This window comes from Xylocopa sonorina, chromosome 3 (genome assembly GCF_050948175.1).
Source record: "Xylocopa sonorina isolate GNS202 chromosome 3, iyXylSono1_principal, whole genome shotgun sequence".
Lineage (NCBI taxonomy): Eukaryota > Metazoa > Arthropoda > Insecta > Hymenoptera > Apidae > Xylocopa > Xylocopa sonorina.
The window spans coordinates 16,559,364-16,579,039 of NC_135195.1; the positions used below are offsets into that span (position 1 = coordinate 16,559,364).

At 34.7% G+C, this 19,676-nt stretch overlaps 4 protein-coding genes across 7 annotated transcripts in view; 2 read left to right on the forward strand and 2 right to left on the reverse strand.

The window, feature by feature from the left end:
• The window catches only part of Trc (Serine/threonine-protein kinase tricornered), a 41,779-nt gene extending 38,019 nt beyond the window's left edge, over nucleotides 1-3,760 (reverse strand). Inside the window, exons 1-2 of one of the 3 annotated variants that reach the window (XM_076892561.1) lie at nucleotides 3,306-3,760; nucleotides 530-678 (exon numbers count right to left, since the gene is read on the reverse strand). In XM_076892561.1, coding sequence (XP_076748676.1) covers nucleotides 530-678; nucleotides 3,306-3,307 — 151 coding nt within the window. In that variant the 5' untranslated portion in view covers nucleotides 3,308-3,760. Of the gene's footprint in view, nucleotides 1-529; nucleotides 679-3,135 lie in introns of all 3 variants that reach the window. The other 2 variants (XM_076892562.1, XM_076892563.1) reach the window with 2 other exon arrangements.
• Nucleotides 3,761-4,341: 581 nt separating this feature from the next.
• Nucleotides 4,342-7,913, forward strand: Taf11 (TATA-box binding protein associated factor 11). Its single transcript, XM_076892652.1, has 7 exons — nucleotides 4,342-4,456; nucleotides 4,600-4,854; nucleotides 4,941-5,200; nucleotides 5,288-5,375; nucleotides 5,449-5,545; nucleotides 5,627-5,765; nucleotides 7,807-7,913. Exons 2-6 carry the CDS (start codon nucleotides 4,711-4,713, stop codon nucleotides 5,758-5,760), a joined length of 723 nt encoding a protein of 240 aa, XP_076748767.1. The 5' UTR covers nucleotides 4,342-4,456; nucleotides 4,600-4,710; the 3' UTR covers nucleotides 5,761-5,765; nucleotides 7,807-7,913.
• Nucleotides 7,914-8,103: 190 nt separating this feature from the next.
• Blos4 (biogenesis of lysosome-related organelles complex 1 subunit 4) lies at nucleotides 8,104-9,535 on the reverse strand. 2 transcript variants are annotated; one of them, XM_076892654.1, is made up of 4 exons: nucleotides 9,327-9,535; nucleotides 8,773-8,844; nucleotides 8,482-8,696; nucleotides 8,104-8,422 (listed from the first exon to the last, which is right to left on the reverse strand). In XM_076892654.1, the coding sequence occupies exons 1-4, from the start codon at nucleotides 9,405-9,407 to the stop codon at nucleotides 8,383-8,385; spliced, it is 408 nt and encodes a 135-aa protein (XP_076748769.1). In that variant the 5' UTR covers nucleotides 9,408-9,535; the 3' UTR covers nucleotides 8,104-8,382. The 2 variants fall into 2 exon arrangements, with proteins under 2 accessions (XP_076748769.1, XP_076748768.1); XM_076892653.1 differs by having other exon boundaries at nucleotides 8,104-8,414; nucleotides 8,475-8,696; nucleotides 9,327-9,530.
• A 3,675-nt stretch (nucleotides 9,536-13,210) lies between these two features.
• LOC143422210 (putative fatty acyl-CoA reductase CG5065) lies at nucleotides 13,211-19,082 on the forward strand. Its single transcript, XM_076892686.1, has 9 exons — nucleotides 13,211-13,342; nucleotides 16,601-16,813; nucleotides 17,059-17,256; nucleotides 17,329-17,525; nucleotides 17,775-17,884; nucleotides 17,959-18,154; nucleotides 18,236-18,475; nucleotides 18,542-18,799; nucleotides 18,870-19,082. The coding sequence occupies exons 2-9, from the start codon at nucleotides 16,616-16,618 to the stop codon at nucleotides 19,027-19,029; spliced, it is 1,557 nt and encodes a 518-aa protein (XP_076748801.1). The 5' UTR covers nucleotides 13,211-13,342; nucleotides 16,601-16,615; the 3' UTR covers nucleotides 19,030-19,082.
• Nucleotides 19,083-19,676: the final 594 nt, after the last annotated feature.

The window sequence follows — 19,676 nt, forward strand, 5'->3', positions numbered from 1 at the left end:
ACGATAACTATTGAAATTTATGCGTTTCATTGAACTAGTATGGGAACTCTCTGGAAAAAACGCGTAGGTATAATATAATACGGAAGAGACAAGGAAAGGATAAGGATCGTTAAGTTCGCTACGGTGATCGTTAGGTGAGAAGTTAGCAAGTGTGCGGTTCTGTCGCATCGGGACTTACCGCGGTGCTTCCGTGTTGGCATAATTAAACGGATTAATGAGCGCGCATTTCGCTTCTTAACTTCGTTTCAAGTTGAAACGCGAGAATGTGCAAGGTTAACGTGTACTGCGATTAACGTCAATTGCGAATCCGGAAGAAAGCTATGGAATGTAAACGTGCCCCGTCATTTATCCCCTTATTGTGTCATTATACTGATTACTTGAAAATGACCGTTTCAAAAGTGTCCGAAAGGTTAGATACCATCTAGAAATGATGAATATTTCCTTGACCGATTGATTGTTTAAATGAGTTGAATTTTGCCAGATCGAAGAATCGCGCAAACTTTTCGTAGTTGGAAAAAGAAAAACTTACAACTCTGACACGTACCTTCTTGATTGGGGTTGTTAACGTTAGGGTTAGGATGAGAAGTCAAAGAGGATGGTGTCTCATCCTCGGCGACGCCCATCGTTGTTGCTGCCGTTTGCTGATGATGCGTCCCCACTTCTGTAGCCTCTTCGCACCTGCGGAATAAAAAGAGTTCCGAAATTTATTCTCCCTCGCGTACACGTATCACCATATATACCTATGTGTACATCGAAACGATCGCCGCTCTGTGAGTTACGATATAACCAGGATCTACGAACTTGTTACTACTACTACTACTACTACTACTATTACTACTACTACTACTACTACTATTAATCGAAAGTATAGCTCGAAAATATTCGCGCAGAAATACAACGACTCGTGCGAATCTAACTGGATGTTGTCACAAGAGGCTAACAAGTTAGATCGCGAAAACTGATTTACGAAAGACCGGAAGCTGGAGCTTGTTTCGTGAAGCCGCGAAACAGTTCTAAGCTGTCGCGATTCGAGGCGGGACAGAGTTTTTCCACCGATCGCTTTCATACCTTCGCAGATAGAAAGTGCTTACGTAAAGCTTCGCTTTACTTGCCAGCAGCGGCAGAATCAAGGACCCGTTGCAGCCATGCTGTAAAACGAACGAGCGCGGGTCCACGTAAAACATCATTTACAGGTTACGGTGTCGCGCGAGTGCCTGGAGCTCTCATTGATATCTAACAATACAAGCAACTGATATATATATACAATATATAGTGAATATTGGGAATCCGAAATGAATTAATTAATAATGTTTATTAAATCTTCTTGGAAAGTGTCGCGCATGACTATTTTGTTCTCGAGTCGTTTATCTGTGGCGCATCAAACGAATCGATCCATGTTTATCTTACTATACGACAACCGGATACTCGTATCGACACTTTTATCGTTTCTAATTAATAAAAACGTCCGCTGTGATTCATTTACGTTGCAGTTCAGTTTTTTAACGAATTATATCAATCCAATGGGTCTGAAATATATGGCCTCACTGGTAATCGTAAACAGTGCAAAGTACAATTGCATCGCATTTATTTAGGCGCCAAGCAGGCAGAGCAACGTCGCTGGGTGCAAATAGCGCGTTCGTAAGATAGGATAAATTTGTGTTTAAGAAAATGTAAAACACGATGTAAGTACGTAAGTTAGCGCAAGACGACGTGACGCGCTCCGGGAAATAAGAGGAGAGAGAACAGAGAAAAGAGAGGAGGATATCGTGAAGTCTCTAACGGTATATTGACCTCCGTGATGCCGATTGGCGTAAACACATATTCTATATCTCGCTAGCGACTACTCTACTCCGAGGTTTTATGTCGCGACACTCTCCTTACTCGGCGATACATTATTATTATTCGATTAATATCGAACGCGTGCCCCGAACAATTCTGCTCTCCACTTCAAATGGAAAAATGAAGTGCGAGAAAAATGGCAGGTCAATAGTAAATCGTATAAATACCAAATTGGAAATGAGTAGCCTGAGAAAGGAAAAAGAAGAAAATTTGTTCTGCTTGGTACAGTGGTAACGTTATCATTTGTTCGCGAAGCTTGGCTCGAAAGGATGGTAGACCGAGAACAGAGCCAACCGCGACGAAGTACGTGTTCCCCGTAGCGAAACAGGCTCTCCTCCGTCGACTCGAGCAACACTCGTCGGGTCGTTTCTCCTTCGGCCAACGACCGTCTCTTCTACCTTCAGTTTCGACGCCGCTCCCTTTACACGTGCCCTCTACGTAAATGCAATAATACCTCCTAACCAAGCTTGTGCATCCAAATCGTGCATCGTTCCAAACAGCGAGCATCGCGAGAAAGAGTTCCCTTTAAAATCTTAGTCTCAAACACGCTGCGATCAGAGAAAAGCGCGCCGAAAGCGCACGGTGCTAAGGAAAACTGCTTTTCTCAGATATTCGACAAAAATAAATTTCGATACGTAGACTGAATGAAATTTATATAAAAATACAATTTTTATTATTGTTCGATAAAGTTACCATCGAATAAATTACGTTTCCCAACAACCTAATGTATTTCGATTAATTCAATTGAAATGCTTTATGCGATATTTACATTTTTGTTTTCCTGTATGGTAATCGGGGCTAAGGTATGAAAACGATCGCACATATGTAAATACATTCGAAAGATAAGAAAGTTGAACGTAACGTACCGCGGTATACGTTTCTTAGAAAAATGTAGGAAACTAAAGAGAGTGGAATGAGATTTATGGGGAGTTTGAGGCGTTCGAGGATGTGTAAGTGGTTGAAGGATGAAGGTTGATGAAGCAAAATTGGAAGGTAAAGCGAGAGTGATGTTTTTTCGTGGAGGAAAGAGATCAAGGAACGAGTCGAGTAGCGTTTGAAAAGACAAGACCGGTTCCACTCGCGTTCCTGTCACGGCACTCGTAGGTGTGCGAACAAAGGTGTACAGAGAATACGACATCGTTAATAAATCGTAAAACAGTATGCGTAAAAAGAAGCGTGTGCGGGGTTAAGCGCGAACCTAAGTACATAAGGGTTTATGTATTGCGAAAAGTTTAGTGTAAATGAATCGTGTTTACAACAATATTTTCTGCCCGTTATATCGGCAGTGTTCCGTACCGTCTACAAAGACAGCCTTCTCCACTGTCTTATACTCGGGTGAAGAGCCGTCACGACGGATGCAATGTTCACTGGAAACGAAACCGTTTCTTCTCCTTTCGCTAAAATTCCCCCGTGAAATCTGGCTCACGACGAACGCCGTGTATTTTTCGAGGACACACCGTACTCACATCTTAATACGCGGCTCCCTCTTGAAACTGCATTCGTAGACCCGGTATACGATGCTTAGATGATAGAATCGCGTCAGCTCTTTAGCCGATGTTACTCTCGATCTTTGATATTTCACTGTATCGCACTCACTCACTACGGTGCTCTCCCCTCAGCCCTCGAACAGGATAGGCAATACACTCGGCCGTGGTACGGGCCTACCGAGCTATACCAGCTATCGTTCCGAGTCCCGAGTCCCGAGTCCCGGCCAGTTCTCGACGTCTCTTTTCCGCGCCGAGAACTCTCTTCACCTTTCAATTCGGGTTTCACTTATCAGCGATTCGCGTTCGACACCGAGTTTCTTTCTATTCGAACTTCTACGATCGTTCGCTTCGACGAGATCGCGTGTTAATTTCGTATGGACATGTATGAACAGTGAAAATTGTGAAAACGATCAGATATTGACAAATACGTCGCGGCGTCGCGACACCGTCGACTAAATTCTACTCGGCCACCAGATGTCGCCACGCTGCGATCTCTTCTCCTTTTCGATTACAAAAAATATCCCATCGAACAATGAAATAACTTCTGCTAAACTCTTTTTCAGACTATCTCGCTTTCATTCCTTTCTTTTTTGATTAACTCTATATTTTCTAAACATTCATTTCTCTATTTCTGTATGTTTAAATTTTATGTATTGTAGTATTAAGTATGTTTAAATTAAATGCGAGAAATTATAAGTGTTTTAATACACAATTACTCTAGATATTTATTTTGTTATTTATTATTTCTATTTGAAGGGATAAAAATAAAATATATCTGAATTTAATTAACATTATTTACTTACAATTTGCATTACTAAAACTTTTGAATCAGTAAGTATGAAGATAAACATGTATCATAGTAACATTTCTTTATACCGTATCAAGAAATAATTTTTTAAATCAACATATATAAATATTTCTATTAATTGACAAATATTGTATAATGATAATGAAATAAAATTTTTAAGTTTTTAATTTTAATCTTCAGAATTTATAATCGCAATATCCAATAATTCTTTACGTACCGACAAATTTAACGTAGCGCGATTGTTTAAATTAAAGGGAATCGTGGTTATTTGAGCCGTACAAAATAAAGTTATTTTTTACAAATTATGAAAGAATTGACCAAGGTTATTATATTTCTGTAATCACGTTTAAACAAATTAATTTCATTTTTTCCGATTAAATTTTCTTCCCAAAATTAAATATCTGCATTTAGTTGAAAAATATTATTGTTATGTCTACTCTAACCTAAAATAATATTCTTATACAGGATTCATTAGCTGTCAATAAATACAAGAGTATGTGTTACTTTTACAGTTTTTAGTAACACTAATTACATATTGCATACATACTTGTAACTCGGTGTATTTTTGTTCATACTATGGATAATATATTTGGGAAAGAAGATTCTGGAAATGAAAGTGATCACATAGAGATTGAGGAGAAAGAAGTAAGGGGTAACCTTTTGCAAAATACTAGAATTAAAGATGTGGAATCAATGGATATTGATAATGCACAAGTCAAGGTATATTGTAAAAATAATCTAATTCAATATTATGTTATATTAAAATTATTAGTAGTAGCTAAAAGAATTATTTATTTAAATATTAGCTAGAATCTGATGCTATGAGTTCACAGTCTCAGTCTGACGCAGAAGAAGTAGGATCTAACTCATTGTGTACGGTAGTAGAAGATCAGTTGGAAATCGTTAAAAATGAAGTTGAGAATAGGGAAGAAGAACGAACTGCGGAAGACATATTTGAAAATGACATAGTATTACCACATGCAAACCCAACAAATGTTGTAGAGAGGAGAGAAAGCAAAGAGAAGAGTAAAAAAGAATTAGAAGAAGAGGAAAGAGAAAAGATGCAGTATGTCTCTTAAATTTCTACAGTTTTGATTATAGGGAATGTTGCAGATATATATATAAATATACCAATATTTGTTTCTTTTAACAGGGTATTAGTTTCAAATTTTACAGAAGATCAATTAGACAGATATGAAATGTATAGAAGAGCAGCCTTTCCAAAAGCAGCAATAAAAAGGGTAATCACTTTTTTTTTGAGAGAGAGAGGAAATAGTAGAATACATTTTACATAAATTGCATTTGCTACTATAGATCATGCAAACTATAACAGGCTGTTCTGTATCGCAAAATGTGGTCATTGCTATGTCTGGGATTGCAAAAGTATTTGTTGGAGAAATAGTGGAAGAAGGTAACATTGCAGTTATTCTAATTTAAATTTCTAATTATATAGAAGCTCTCATATTTAGTTCCAATTTAACTTTCAACTTAGCGCTTGATGTTATGGAAACTCATCAGGAAACAGGACCATTACAACCGAAACATTTAAGAGAAGCAGTTAGGCGATTAAGGCTTCAAGGCCAGATTCCAAATGGTCGCGCGCATAAAGCATTCTTCCGTCTTTGAATACGGTACTGTAACCAAATACTTCAAAATTACGATTTCATTTTTTATAACAGATGGCTCCGATAAGTGGAGAATTTTTAAATATATATTTTTATATAAGGGATGTTATAAAAATATATTAAGTATTTGATACTCGTACAAAAAGTTATTAAAATTTGTGATGCATATTTTAAATAAAACAATATTAATTATTACAATTATTTCTTTGTTTCTTATGCATTAAAAATAACTTGATTTATTTGAACGAGGCTTAATTATATGATGATGAGTGAATATAGTTAATAACGTCACTATCAATAACATGAATCTTTCTCAAATTATGTATGTAGTAAAGATAAAGCTGTCAGCTGAATTGTTATGTATTTCATAAGGTTAAGTTAGTTTTGTAATCAGTTTAACATAATTGATATATAAAAGTTTCATTTAAGTAATGGAAGATTTAATAACATTAATATGATATGAAATTATTATCTATATTAATATTAGTGCACTGTTTTAGCTGCATGTTTTTTAAAAAGTTTGAGAACAAAATTAAATTTGAAAAGTTAATTTTGCTGAAATCAAAGGAAAATATATTAACATATAATTCACATATTTTTATAAGTAATATAATTCACAATTGGTATGTTAATATGCTGTTTGTATATAACTTTTCATCTACTTCAATGAAATTATATTAATACATTTCTGGAATACATACAGTAATCTAGAAGAAAGCTTTCTTTCCATTGAATCGCATTGCTTACAAAGAAATGAAACAAATATCAAAAAGGAGGCTAATTTGCATAGCTTTCTGTTTAACAACAAGAAACACAGGCAATATTTTTGTCCAAGACTATTGTACTATATTAATTCACCGAATTATCAGCGCAAATTACTTAGTTATTTAGATAAAACACCTTATGCAACTAACACTCATCAGAATCAGCAAAAATATTTGTTAAGGGATATTAAGAATCGTAAGTGAACATGGCAGTATTTACTGTTTATCAAAATGCATTTATATACACTCTTAAATACTGTTATGTCGAAATTTTTCGTATTATTAAAATAATTATTTAAATATGGTAGACAATGAATTGTGGGATGAATGGGGTAATTGGAGTATATGTAGTGTAACATGTGGCAGTGGTCGTCAAGTTCGTTGGCGTCACTGTTCGGCAGAAGATTGCACAAAAGGATTAAAGAAAGCACAAATAAAAGCATGTCACTTAAAAAATTGCGATTCAAAAACTATTCTTCACTGGCTTGGAATTAAAACTAGATAATAAATTTATCGAAATGAAAATACACGTTATTCACTTAATTGAAGTATAATTAAGTTAATCAGACTGACCCGGGCAACACGTGTTTACAGACTGTTGAATATATACATATATGTACAAATGCACGCGCACACGACCTACCATTTTTAATAGATAATTTCAGTTAGTAAAAAGTATAGCATAAAATTAAGGAATCAGTAATGCAAATTTTGCTAATCAAGTTGTTGATGTTATTTATTAAATTATTAATCATTATATTTGTTTTCGTGAAATGTTTAGAATCTTTTCGGCCGGAAAATCGTGTAAATAATATATTATCTACTTACAAGCAATCATTACCGATACCTGAACTTGCAAACATTCAAAAGGAACATTTATTCCATGTGACACAAATACCTATTACTTTAAATAACGCTGGTACAAGAATTAAAAATAAAAAGAAAAGTATAAGCAGTAAGAGTGATTGGTTTACTATACGTTTATTTTTATTTAATGAACACAAAATCGTAAGTTTGTGATTAGTGCCGTGTTATTGCTTTTTTTAGGAAATATTAAAATTACATACAATTATCTCGTTTTTGTGAAAATTACAATTCTATTGAAATAACATTAACAGAAGAATTATTATTTACAAATGTATATTACACGCTAAAATTAAATTTATCATCTTATTTTACAAAAAACGTAACAAATATAGACGTTATGTTACATAATTATAAAATTGTAGTACATATATATATATATATTTATTTTTATTCTTTAACAAATATTTTAATGACAGGTAGAATGAGTCGACCAGGACCAAAAATATGGGATCAATGGGGAAATTGGTCCAGCTGTAGTGTTACATGCGGTATAGGAAAATTGACAAGGTGGAGGCATTGTATAGGTGGAAGTTGTTTAATTGGAGAAAAGAAAGCACAGTTAAGGACTTGCACTCTTGCAGCATGTTGATGTATAAAATTATATTAAAATTATATTCAAATGAGATATTTTAATAGAAAAATTAATAAAACATATTAAATGTAAATAGTAACTATCTCAATTGTTGCACTTTTCACATTTTTGCCCCAAAATTGAGTCATTATTTTATTTTATTTAGTAACAGATATATTTATTGATAATATCTTTTGTCAGTCCTTAAAATAATTCTTACTAACTGTCCTAAAGTAGTCTTATCTTTTACTAATAATAAAAATATTTAAAATTCATTTGATATTACCCATCTCTCGAGTGTTAGACAACTTTAAAGGTCGACACACTTTGATATATAAAAATAACAAATAAAATATTCATTTATTCACTCTTAAAATAATCATTGGTTCTATAAATTGTTGGAGGTTCATATGCTGGTAATTTATTTGGTACCACAGGGTCTTGAGTTTTTTTCTGAAATAGTGTTTAAGTTAATTTTATACAATTGACATTACAAAATTAATAGTGACTTACAAAAAAGGATAAAGGATTTAACATTCCAAATAATCGGTCAGAAATCCCTAATTCAGCTTCTGCATTATCAACAGCAGCTTCTAACGTTGCTAAATTTACGTTAACCATTGCTATAACATGTTCTAAAGCGTCTATTCGTTTGTTAAGATTTACAACCTCTTCTTGCATGTTTTGTAATCTCGGAATATATTGATCGATACATTGATTACTTTCAGATTGAACCTTTTAAAACAAATATATAATACGTCTGTAATAGTTTTATAAAAAATGTATAATCAATTTAATATATGATCCTAACCATTTCAATAATGGATTGAAATTCTTCTAAACGCATCATGACATCTTCGATCATATCATTAAAATTTTTCATCTGAAATACGATTTCAAATTATTTATTTTATGATACAGATATGTCTACAGTTATCGGGATATACTATGATTGAAAAATATATTCATAAGCTATTAACTTAAATAAGTAATTTACCATAGGGAACTAGTTTCATATCAAAATATATTTAAGTTATAAAAAAATCTAAATCGGAATTGCATTACAAAAGATACTGGCATGAGAATATAGAGTTATAGTTAGTTAGTTATTAGTATAGTAATCTATGGTATACGAGTATTTTTCTTATTTACTATGAGGTAAAGTTTGACAGTGCTTAATATTTTTTTGGCAAACATAATCATAATTTCCAGGTGGTTCAATAGACTAATAATGGATATATCTGCAGTTGCTATTATTCACTTACAAGGTATTGATGGGTATATCCATCTATTATATTCCAAAGTTCATAAGCTTGGAAAGGGTTAAGAATTGCGTATTAAGGTTATGTATAACATAATACATACGTGATTGGATAAGTCTAATTTTAAATAATCTGAATAGTCCTTGGCTAGTTCTTCGACAATTGGTGTCGTGTGTGAAGACATTTCTATTTTTTTTTTTTTTTTACAATGATTTATTAAAAAGATAAATTATCTACATCATTTGCCACCAAAACATTACTTTTGACTGTTCGAGACACCATTTTCTTAAACTGATAAATGTCCCAAATTTAAAATACTTTCATATTCTTCCTCTAACGTGTTGGTGTAAAAATGGTCGCCAAAAAGGCGACAATCAGTATTCATCAAACGAAGTTGAAAATTATTAATTATATGTATTAATTAAGTTGAACACTACTGTTTTTAAAATTTATTTTATGCTTCCCGCTTTAGAAGTAAGAGAAAGAAAGGTATATAAGAAAGCTATAAAAAAGAGTGAGACAAATGATACCGACCCTCCTCTAGAACCCGTGGCGCCATCTCTGTGAAAAGTGCTCAAACTACTCGCACAGCATTATCGACAGCAAAGTGAACTACCGTGTGGCGTTACCGACGTTACCGACGTTACCGACTTCCTCATATAAGCAGACACATTCACAGCCATCTACTTCCGCTCCTCGGAGGGTACATTTTCATTAGGAAATTGTTTCAAAAATAATTCACGTCATCTATAAACAAGAGACTCTCGTTTGCGACGTCTTTCAAATTTCTACGCTTTTCAAATTATTCACTTATTTCTACGCCATCAAAGAGTACACATCACAATTTGCCTTTGCCAAATCTAGATTTGTATTTCTTAGTTTCTAATTCAAATTACCTTAATTGTAAAGACTTGTTGTTGTTAAATAAACTTGTTACATAAAAGTCATCCTCAGCAAAAGTTAATTAGAAGAAAATATCGTGGACAACAAAAATCCACAACCGACCGACTGGTGGCGCCATCTCTTGGCAGAATACTAGAACTAATTCCCCGAGTGGTTTCAGCACTTTTCACAGAGATGGCGCTAGTGTAGCAGTAGTTCACTTCGCTGTTGATAATGCTGTGCGAGTAGTTTGAGCACTTTTCACAGAGATGGCGCCACGGGTTCTAGAGTAGAGCCGGCATCATCTGTCTTACTCTTTCTTATACCTTTCTTATATATCTTTCTCTCTCTTACCTCCAAAGCGGGAAGTATACAAAAAATATATAATACGGCGATATAAAATAGTGGTTCAGAAGCTCTTTTCCTATTCAAATAGCACAATATGTAGTATTTATTATTTATATTTACTGTATGTTAGTTTATATCCTCATTTGCAATCAACAATCGCTGTATCGAGGTAGATTATAAAAATATGTTTCATGTCAATCTATTTTAGGCTGAAAATGAATAATATTCGTTTATAATGTGGATGAAGAAATATCATCCTATGGTACTGTTATATAAATTCATGAATAAACAGCATTGGCAGGCGGTATTAGCAGTGGAACAGCACCGCGTGCTGTTCTGGTGCATTTAAATACGTGTAATCCTGGTGATAACCCTGTGGCATTACGGAACCTGGGGGCGCCACCGTGATACGCTGGTGCTTTTTAAAGTGTTACATGATTTGCTGTGTTACCTGGAATTATTTGTGCCATTTTTCAAACTCAACTTGTGCGAAATAAACTAATTACGCTATTAAAATTGTTCGCACATAGTAATTAAAAAGAAACTACGTATTAGATGCTCAATGGATAGTAAAATGAAGGAAACATTGGAGGGGGAAATCGAAGAGAAAGATCCTCTTAAAGGGCAATGCAATAAGTCAATGAACTATAATGTGCATCGACTTTACGTAATATGTTTATGTAACAGCAATTTTGAACATACTCCCAGCAACATCAAATACGAATAAGTACTAGGTGAAAGGAATAAACCTAATTTTTTGTATTGTATCGATAAAGCTGTTTAACCGGTTTATATATTACAACTAATTAACGTAACGATAATGTAAAGTTAATAAGAAACAATATTATACAATATTTCATGTTCTTGTAGTAAAATTTACTATTCTTCATACCTTTGCATAGTCAGGAAAGCGATTTATTTTTTAAAAATAGAAATGAATCTGCGGCCATTCATTTTATTTCCTTTCCGGAAATGTATTAAGCATATATTTTAGTCACGTACACGTACACGTTTGTCTATTTGATCGAAGATGAATGGATAAGATGAGAACGCTCTTACTTCAGTCTTACTCCATAACTAACGATTATATCGACGAGTTACAGTCGTTTGCAGAAAGCGTTAATAATTTAATATCATTTACTCTGACAACGTATATAGGATCTATGTATTGCTATATTAAAAGTATCCGGAATTCGGCCGTAAAATTTTATATTTGCAGCTATGTATTCTCAGGACTTATATTTTACTTGAATTGTACTAAACTTCTGTTTGTTAGTGGTTTAGGATATAAAGGTCCGAATACTTTCATGAGAAACTGTACATAAGCAAAGTTACTTTCACTTGTTCATATAATCTATTTTTACGTATGTGCATTTAGGTGCCTTTGTGCTCATATAGCTCAACACAGTATTTACTAGCAAATATTTTGAATAGGTTTACGAAATAAAAAAAAAGGTAGACTTGAAAAGACGTTGAATAAAAATATACAACGCTGTCATGGATATAATTATTTTATGTAATTAGACAGAAGACTGTATTATTTGATCAAATATGACCGTTCTGTGTACACTGTTTTTCTTTTGCTTGTTACTTTAGTATAATAGTTTTTGTGTCTGTTATTGCAACAGAAGATCGCTTATTTAAATAATCATGGTTGTAACAAGTTTCAGGTTTACTAGCACCTTGAGATTGTTTATACGTGAATTGGAATAGTAGAAATAACACATTCCGTGGAATAGTATAGATGGAGAAATATTTCAATTTCACATTCATTTTCTGCGATAATAAGTATTGTTATAAATTGAAAACGGTTAAAGTTATATTATTCTTCCGTGTACGTTTTGCGTTTTATATAAAAAAAATTGAACGTTCCCATATGCGAGACGATAAGAAATGTATTTGAGAGAAAGCGTGGCCAGATTTTCCACTAATTCCCTTTATCGTCAGAACTATATATCTTGAAATTAAGTCGGTACGTCCACTTTTTGTGGATAAACTCGTGCAGTTGTACGTCATGTGTTTATGAATGTGTTTTCAAAAGACTATTGGCCTTTTTTGCACATAGATAGAAATAAAATGCATGAGTTTACAGATTTGTTACTGTAAGAAGTTACTTAAAGTTGGAAATTTTATGGAAACTCGTCTATCATAAGATTACGGAAGAAAACGTATCGTAGTTCAGTGTGTGCACATTTGACGTTAGATGTATGCAAACGTGTAATATTGGTTTTAAAAGTTAGTTCCCTTCTTCAAAAGTATAAGTCCAATAAATTGCCTAAACAAATCGAAATAAAAATTAATCGAATCATAGAAATTTTGCGGTTTAATTTGTAAAATTTGTACAAAGTCAATGTTAGAATAAATTTCCTGTTCGAAACACAAGAAGGTTTCCGGTGAAAACTGACATTTTACGACAAAGTTGTTTAATTGTTATTTACACGATAATGTTTGTCCAGTGATGATGTAAAGAAATTGTTTGTAATAATATATCAATCTTGAAATGACCTGTACAACAAGTTAGGGAAAAACGGCTTGGCACGGAATGTGTTAAGAATAAACGAACGATGATTAGTGTTTAGACGTCATTCGATAATTGTGAAAGATTTCAACGAATACAAATGTACGGTAAAGTGAAGATGCACAATGACTTACGATTCGAACGAGAAGAAAAAGTGTAACTTGTGAGGTCGAACACAGTCACAGGTGGGGAGACAATGTTGTTCCTGCTATGACTCTCTACGCGGACGACGATCAAGCTCAGTGAGTTTGAACGCGTGGTTCGCAACTCTTCTTGTTCTGGCTTATTTTCTACGATTTCGAGTTGGATTTACAGTTTTCATACCGGTTCTAAAGGATTTTCTTTCATTTCAACCGGATTCCAATAGTTTGGTAATTATCCTTTTATATTTTACAAAATTAATATTTCTTCAACTTTCACCTTGTTCATTTTAATTTTACCATCTTTGCGTGATGTAGCAAGTTTCATTAGGGTTTAACCTGTATTATTTAAATTTTTCAACGAGCAGACCAAGATAGAGTGTATCATTACCCTTGCATTAAATAATTACTTACTTATGTTTATCTTCTATTAACGTTTTTAACTGTACATCTAATTTGTAGGTGAAAATTAGGTGTCAATTTTCGAGCCACTTTCTAATTAAGTCAAGTCTAAAAATATTCGCGCAAATACAGTATCAGTATTAGATGGAATATTAAAATATTATACGGAATATTAAAATGAAATATTAAGAAGAGGTGGGTCGATAGAATTGCAGTCATATTTCTGACGCATAATAAATTACAGTGTTATAGTAATGTAAAGATTGTCTGAATGCTTTTTGACATAATATCCTACGAGAATCTTACATAAGGGTGGCCACTCACACATTCGTGTACGATCGATAAATGATTTCCTCGTTACCCGAAGCATTTGTTTGTAATTGTAACTTTTTTCTTCATCGAGCGTATAATTCTGTTACTTTTTCTTTGAAGGTTACATATCTATATATCAGTTAATCAACTGCAAGTTAATCTTGATCCCGTAAAAAGAAAAGGGGACTTTATTCTACTCTGTACAATATTTCAAACTTATACTTGTTTGTTATTAATTAGCAGTAAAAAAACCAGTTAAACGAAGAATATGTATGAGTAGTAAAACAATATCTTCCATTTCTTACGTCTTCTGTTGAAAGAAAAAGCGATGAAATGTTTTTGTTGCAGCCACTAACAACTAACAAGATTGTTGTTCTTCTTTTTCACGTTTCGCAGGGATAGTCATTGCCATCTATAAACTTATATATAATTTTTAAGATTTATCGTGGTTGTCGAAATATATGAAGAAAGTGAAACTTGTTTGGTATCGCTATATTTATAGCGGAAACACACGAGTACGTGGAGTATAACTCCTAGGTTTTCTTGTGAAAGTTCGCAGACCTATATCCAATGGGAAGATATCGATCCATGTTTAGCCATGAAATGTAGGAACGTAACAGTTTGTCAGATATTTAATAATAAAAATCGAAGTCACATATTTCTCGGCGGGAAGAAAGCAATAGTGACTACGCTTTAATGAGGATCGTGAGTTGGCTTAAATACTTTGGATGTCAAACTTTTTCCTACCTATCTTGTTTCACCTCAGTTTCCGCGTCTCAGTTTTTTAGCATCGTTCATCGATCGTTGAATACGTAAACATGTAAACAATTTTTATAATTTATTTATTATTTTCTAATTATTCTTACGGATGGTATTTGTCAGAAAATGTAATTTATATTCATTTATATGGGTTACACGATACCTACTATGCATAGTACCTTGTGGTCTAATTCACGAAGTTACTTTCTCAAGAAGAATTCCACGATACATAAGATCGTTGCATATCATTGTAAAATGTTACTCTAACGCAAAGAGTGAAGTGCCTGCAAGTCCCGTCGAGTATTCAACTAACGAAAGATATTTTTTGTGAACGATTTAGGGGTACTCTCACTGTCAAGTACGCCTAGTATAATTACGTCGTAAATGTACACAATTGCGCCACTGGGTAACCACTCTTACCGTTAACATCTTACGTCGTTGGAAACCAGAAATAATTTGATCTGTAACCAAAGACGAAGGATACCTCTCTTTCGGACAGTGTGAAATCTCGATGATCTTTACCTGTAAAGAAGAAGGAAACGTTAATGATGTCGAGGACCTTATTCAATGGTGGAGAATTCAAGACCTAAAGTCAACGTCCATAGTATCTTCCATGTAAACAAATTACTACTTCGCGACGCAAGATGAACCAGTCATTCAATTACAAAGCAGAAATAAGTACACATTACTTAATAACTTCAATGTTCGTTAAACGCACGCGTCTATCGCCTGGAGACTTGAATTGCGAAATACATTTTAACGTATTATAGCAGCGTATGTCATTAGCGGAGGAAAATCAAAATTACCACCATCACGGAGGTTCATTCATTTTTACTTCCTCTTTGAATTATGCCCAAATAATAGATAGATCGAGAGATTACGAAATTCTTTTCCAAGTGTAACTACAATTACAACATGAAATTTATGAAGTGTCCAATGATTTACTGACAGCCAAAGGTGTTCGTGCAAATAAAGTAAAGCAAATATTAAGACTTATCTTTTTGACACAGACTCGTTTCTGGCAAATATGTGCCATTTAAACGTTATTATGGGTGGTGTTTCCATGCCTCTTGGAAGTCTTAATTATGGGCAATACCGAGTAAAAGTTTGGACTCAAACATCTGTTTGACATGTTTAATACGATATGAAATATTTTTCCTTATTCTTACATCTTTTAGAGCACGTAATAATTCCAAATATTTGTCTGGTGCTGCAATATCTACCTATAGAGACCGAGTGTGCGGTGTATGCGAACTTTGGAATTTATTAAATCTCTCCGGAGATAATCCATTCTATATTAAATTTATACAAGTTTGTTAGTTTAGTAGTTTTAAAATTCACTAGCTCGCTCGAAGAAACCATGGAACGAGGCTTGTTTCTCGAATCGATTTGATTATTTAGTCTCGCGTGCTCGATCTTTCACCGCTCGATTTTCTCTTTCGTACCTGAATCCGATTGGCCAAATATTCGTGGGTCAGTGTACGTTACAAAATTCACAATATCGAGGACAGTGCGTGGAATTTTCCTGCGTGCGTTTCGAATTGAAAGAGTGCGATAACGGGAGAAAAAAGTAAGATCAGTGAAAGGAAATAATGGAGCAAGAAGATGACGAGATCGAGACGCTACATCGGCAAGGTCGCGAACCGTAACCGCAGTTTGTAAACTTGACCCCGATATTTTCAAATTCCATTGAATTTCTCCCGATTTACGATGAAAATACGATACGAGAAAAAGAAACATTTTTCTCGTTTGCAAATCACTGATCTAGGAATACCGCGTACCATATACATATAATTATACCCACTTACTTTAGTATTATTGAATAATACCTGTTGAAATACAATGTCATTATGGTTTGACGCTCGAGAACCAGAAGGTAAACCGGTTTTCGTGTGTATACGCGTTGGTCTTTTTCATCGACGATATTTGCGATCGACAATACATCGATGATTGAAAGAAATTGTAAAGAAAACGAAGAAAACAGATTATTATACACTTGCATCGGAATTGTTTCAGATCCTTAACACAGAAATGGGTGAACTGTCCGAGATACAATCCTTTTACAAGGGGAAAAATATTTTTATAACCGGAGGAACCGGTTTGATGGGAAAAGTACTCATTGAGAAGCTACTTTTCAGCTGCAGCGACTTAAACAAGATCTATGTTTTGATACGGCCGAAAAGAGGTCGTACTCCAGAAATTCGTCTCGATGCGATATTTAAATTGCCTGTGAGTATGAATTTCTTTAATCCTTTATAACCAATTTTTATAAACTCGATACTATCCGTGTCAACTACGTGTCATTATATATGTTGCAATTGCTTCTTAAACGTATGAGTCTGTTACTTTTTTTAATTAATTAAAGTGGGTCATATTACATAGTACGAAAGGATAGAATGATCTCAACATTGATCTTATGTAAATTAGTTTGGATATATCGGGGAAGGAATTAAAATAAAAGTAATTTTAAATAGATGTTCAATAGAGTGCGGAAACAAAAACCTCACATGTTGAAGAGAGTTGCGCCCTTGAACGGGGATGTTACCGAGAAGAATTTAGGATTGACCAAGGAGCAATTGGAAATGTTATTTAAAGATATTGACATAGTATTTCATTTTGCAGCAACGCTTAGATTAGAGTCTGAATTGAAGGACGCGATAGAAATGAACACGGTACGTGCACTTGAATTAGTAAAGTTGTATAATGCTATATGGAAGCTATATGGAAAAATACTGTTATTCAAGAATGGAACGAAAACGGTATTGGAATTAGCGAAGAAGATGAAAAAGCTGCTAGCATTCGTGCATTTGAGCACTGCCTTCTGTTACCCCGAGAGAGAGGAGCTCGATGAAAAAGTCTACGATGCACCTGCCAATCCTCACGATGTCATTAAATTGGTTCGATGGCTAGACGAAGGTTCCTTAAATCTCATTACGCCAAAGTAATTTATATTTCTATAGAAAAATTTGCTCTAACCTCTTCAGTTAAGAAAACTAAATGCTTTTATTAATTGTATCTTTTAATTGGGATATTTAAACCGAAGAGTTGCCATTTTTGTCCGTTTTTGGGACAAGTAGAGTGTAGAAAGTTCGAACCGATGTTCGACTTTCGATGTGAGAATTTTATCGCGGTTTCAATATCCATTTCAAATTTTGTTTTGCGATAATACTCCGTTTCATTGGGAATACAGGATATTGGACCTTCATCCAAATACTTACACGTATTCGAAGAGATTGGCCGAGAAACTGATAGCAGACGCATATGTCGATTTACCTTGTTGCATCGCTAGGCCATCGATCGGTAAAACACATCGAATTTATCTTTACGTTAAGTTTATTATTATTACATTTTATTTTTAATATTATTTTTGGCAGTTACGCCAGCTATAAAGGAGCCGTTACCTGGATGGGTAGACAATTTGAACGGACCAGTGGGCCTTATCGTGGGTGGAGGCAAAGGTGTGATAAGAACGATGCACTGTATCGCAGAGTACCACGCCGAAGTGATACCAGTTGATCTTGCTATAAACAGTTTAATTACACTCGGTCAGAGGGTAGCTACGTCCGAAAGGTAAAAATCATTGTTTTCTTGTCGTCTCGTTGTCGAGAAAGAGATCTTATTCATCGTGTGTCCGCATTTTTGTTTGGTTAGAAAAACCAATGTACCGGTGTACAATATTACGCAAAGTGGCGTGCTGCCTATCACCTGGGGAGAGATATTGGAGAAAGGCAAGACACTCGGATACCAGTATCCTTTCGAGGGACAAGTTTGGTATCCAAACGGCGACATACACAGTAGTAAATTCGTGCACAATCTGATAGCCTTCTTTTTCCACATCATACCGGCTTACTTGATCGATTTCCTTATGTTGATATTTCGACAGAAAAGATTGTAAGCTTTCCACTTTTTCCTTTCTGCCGTTTCGATTGCGCGCTTCCACGCGACATTCTGTTTCAGTATGGTTCGCATTCAGAAACGCATATCGGTGGGCCTCGAAGTTTTACAATACTTTACTACGAGGGAATGGATATTCCATAATACGAATATGCTAATAGTATGGGGTGAAATGAGTCCTAGGGACAAGGAAATTTTCCCAATGGATTTTCTGTCTATCGACATTCTTGAGTACATGAAGGATATCATTTTAGGCGCACGACAATATTGCATGAAAGAAGATTTGTCCACTTTGCCGAAAGCTCGTAGACACCAAGCAATGTACGTACTCAATTGTTTCATATACAGACGGTATATTTGTAAAACATTAATATTTTCATGATATTCGCAGAATGTACGTTGTTCATCTGATTACCGTTTATCTATTTTATTTTGGAATTCTATATTTCATTTACAAGAATGTCGAGATGGTAAGGATTGGTCTGGATTCTGTTACGGATCAGATGAAGTATTTGCCAATCGTGGGGAAAGTTGGCCAAACTATCCATTAATAGCGATAAAACGTGGAAGGGAATTAAAATTTTATTAAGTGGTTAATTTTATTAAATTTACTTTCTAGTAGCTACGAATTGAGACATGTACAAATGTTTATGTATACAAATGTTATGTTACGATAAATATATAACACGCATTTCTAGAGTGTCCCGGAGTGAAGTATTATCTTGTTGTTAGTCGATACGCGTGTCAGCTGGTAGAGCGGGGTAGAGCGCAGCGATTTCAAATCGTTTGACAGGTGCACCGTCAGGTCGGTTGGTACGGGCGTTCAGTTAACAGACTTTTGATTAGAGGAAAGAAGTTTTAATTGAAATGAGAGTTGAAAAGCGTGCGCGTTTTCAAGCAGCGCGACCGATGTAGAACCCGACTCGACGCGTAGCGAGCGCGTACCGGTCGATCTCGTTGAGACAGGTTGTATTGACCGCGGGAACCGTCAGGGAGGTATGGAATATCGATAAACGGGAAGACTGATCGACGGAGCAGTCGGGTTCGATTTGTAGGTGTGTCAATTATTTAGGCAATTTGGATGCGAAGGGAACGGTGGTGACACGCGTCACCGATTTCGAGTGGAGTAGAGTGGAGTGGAGTGGTGTGTGGATCGCGAGGGTGCAGCATGAGAGAGGGTGAAGCGGCGTATTATAGC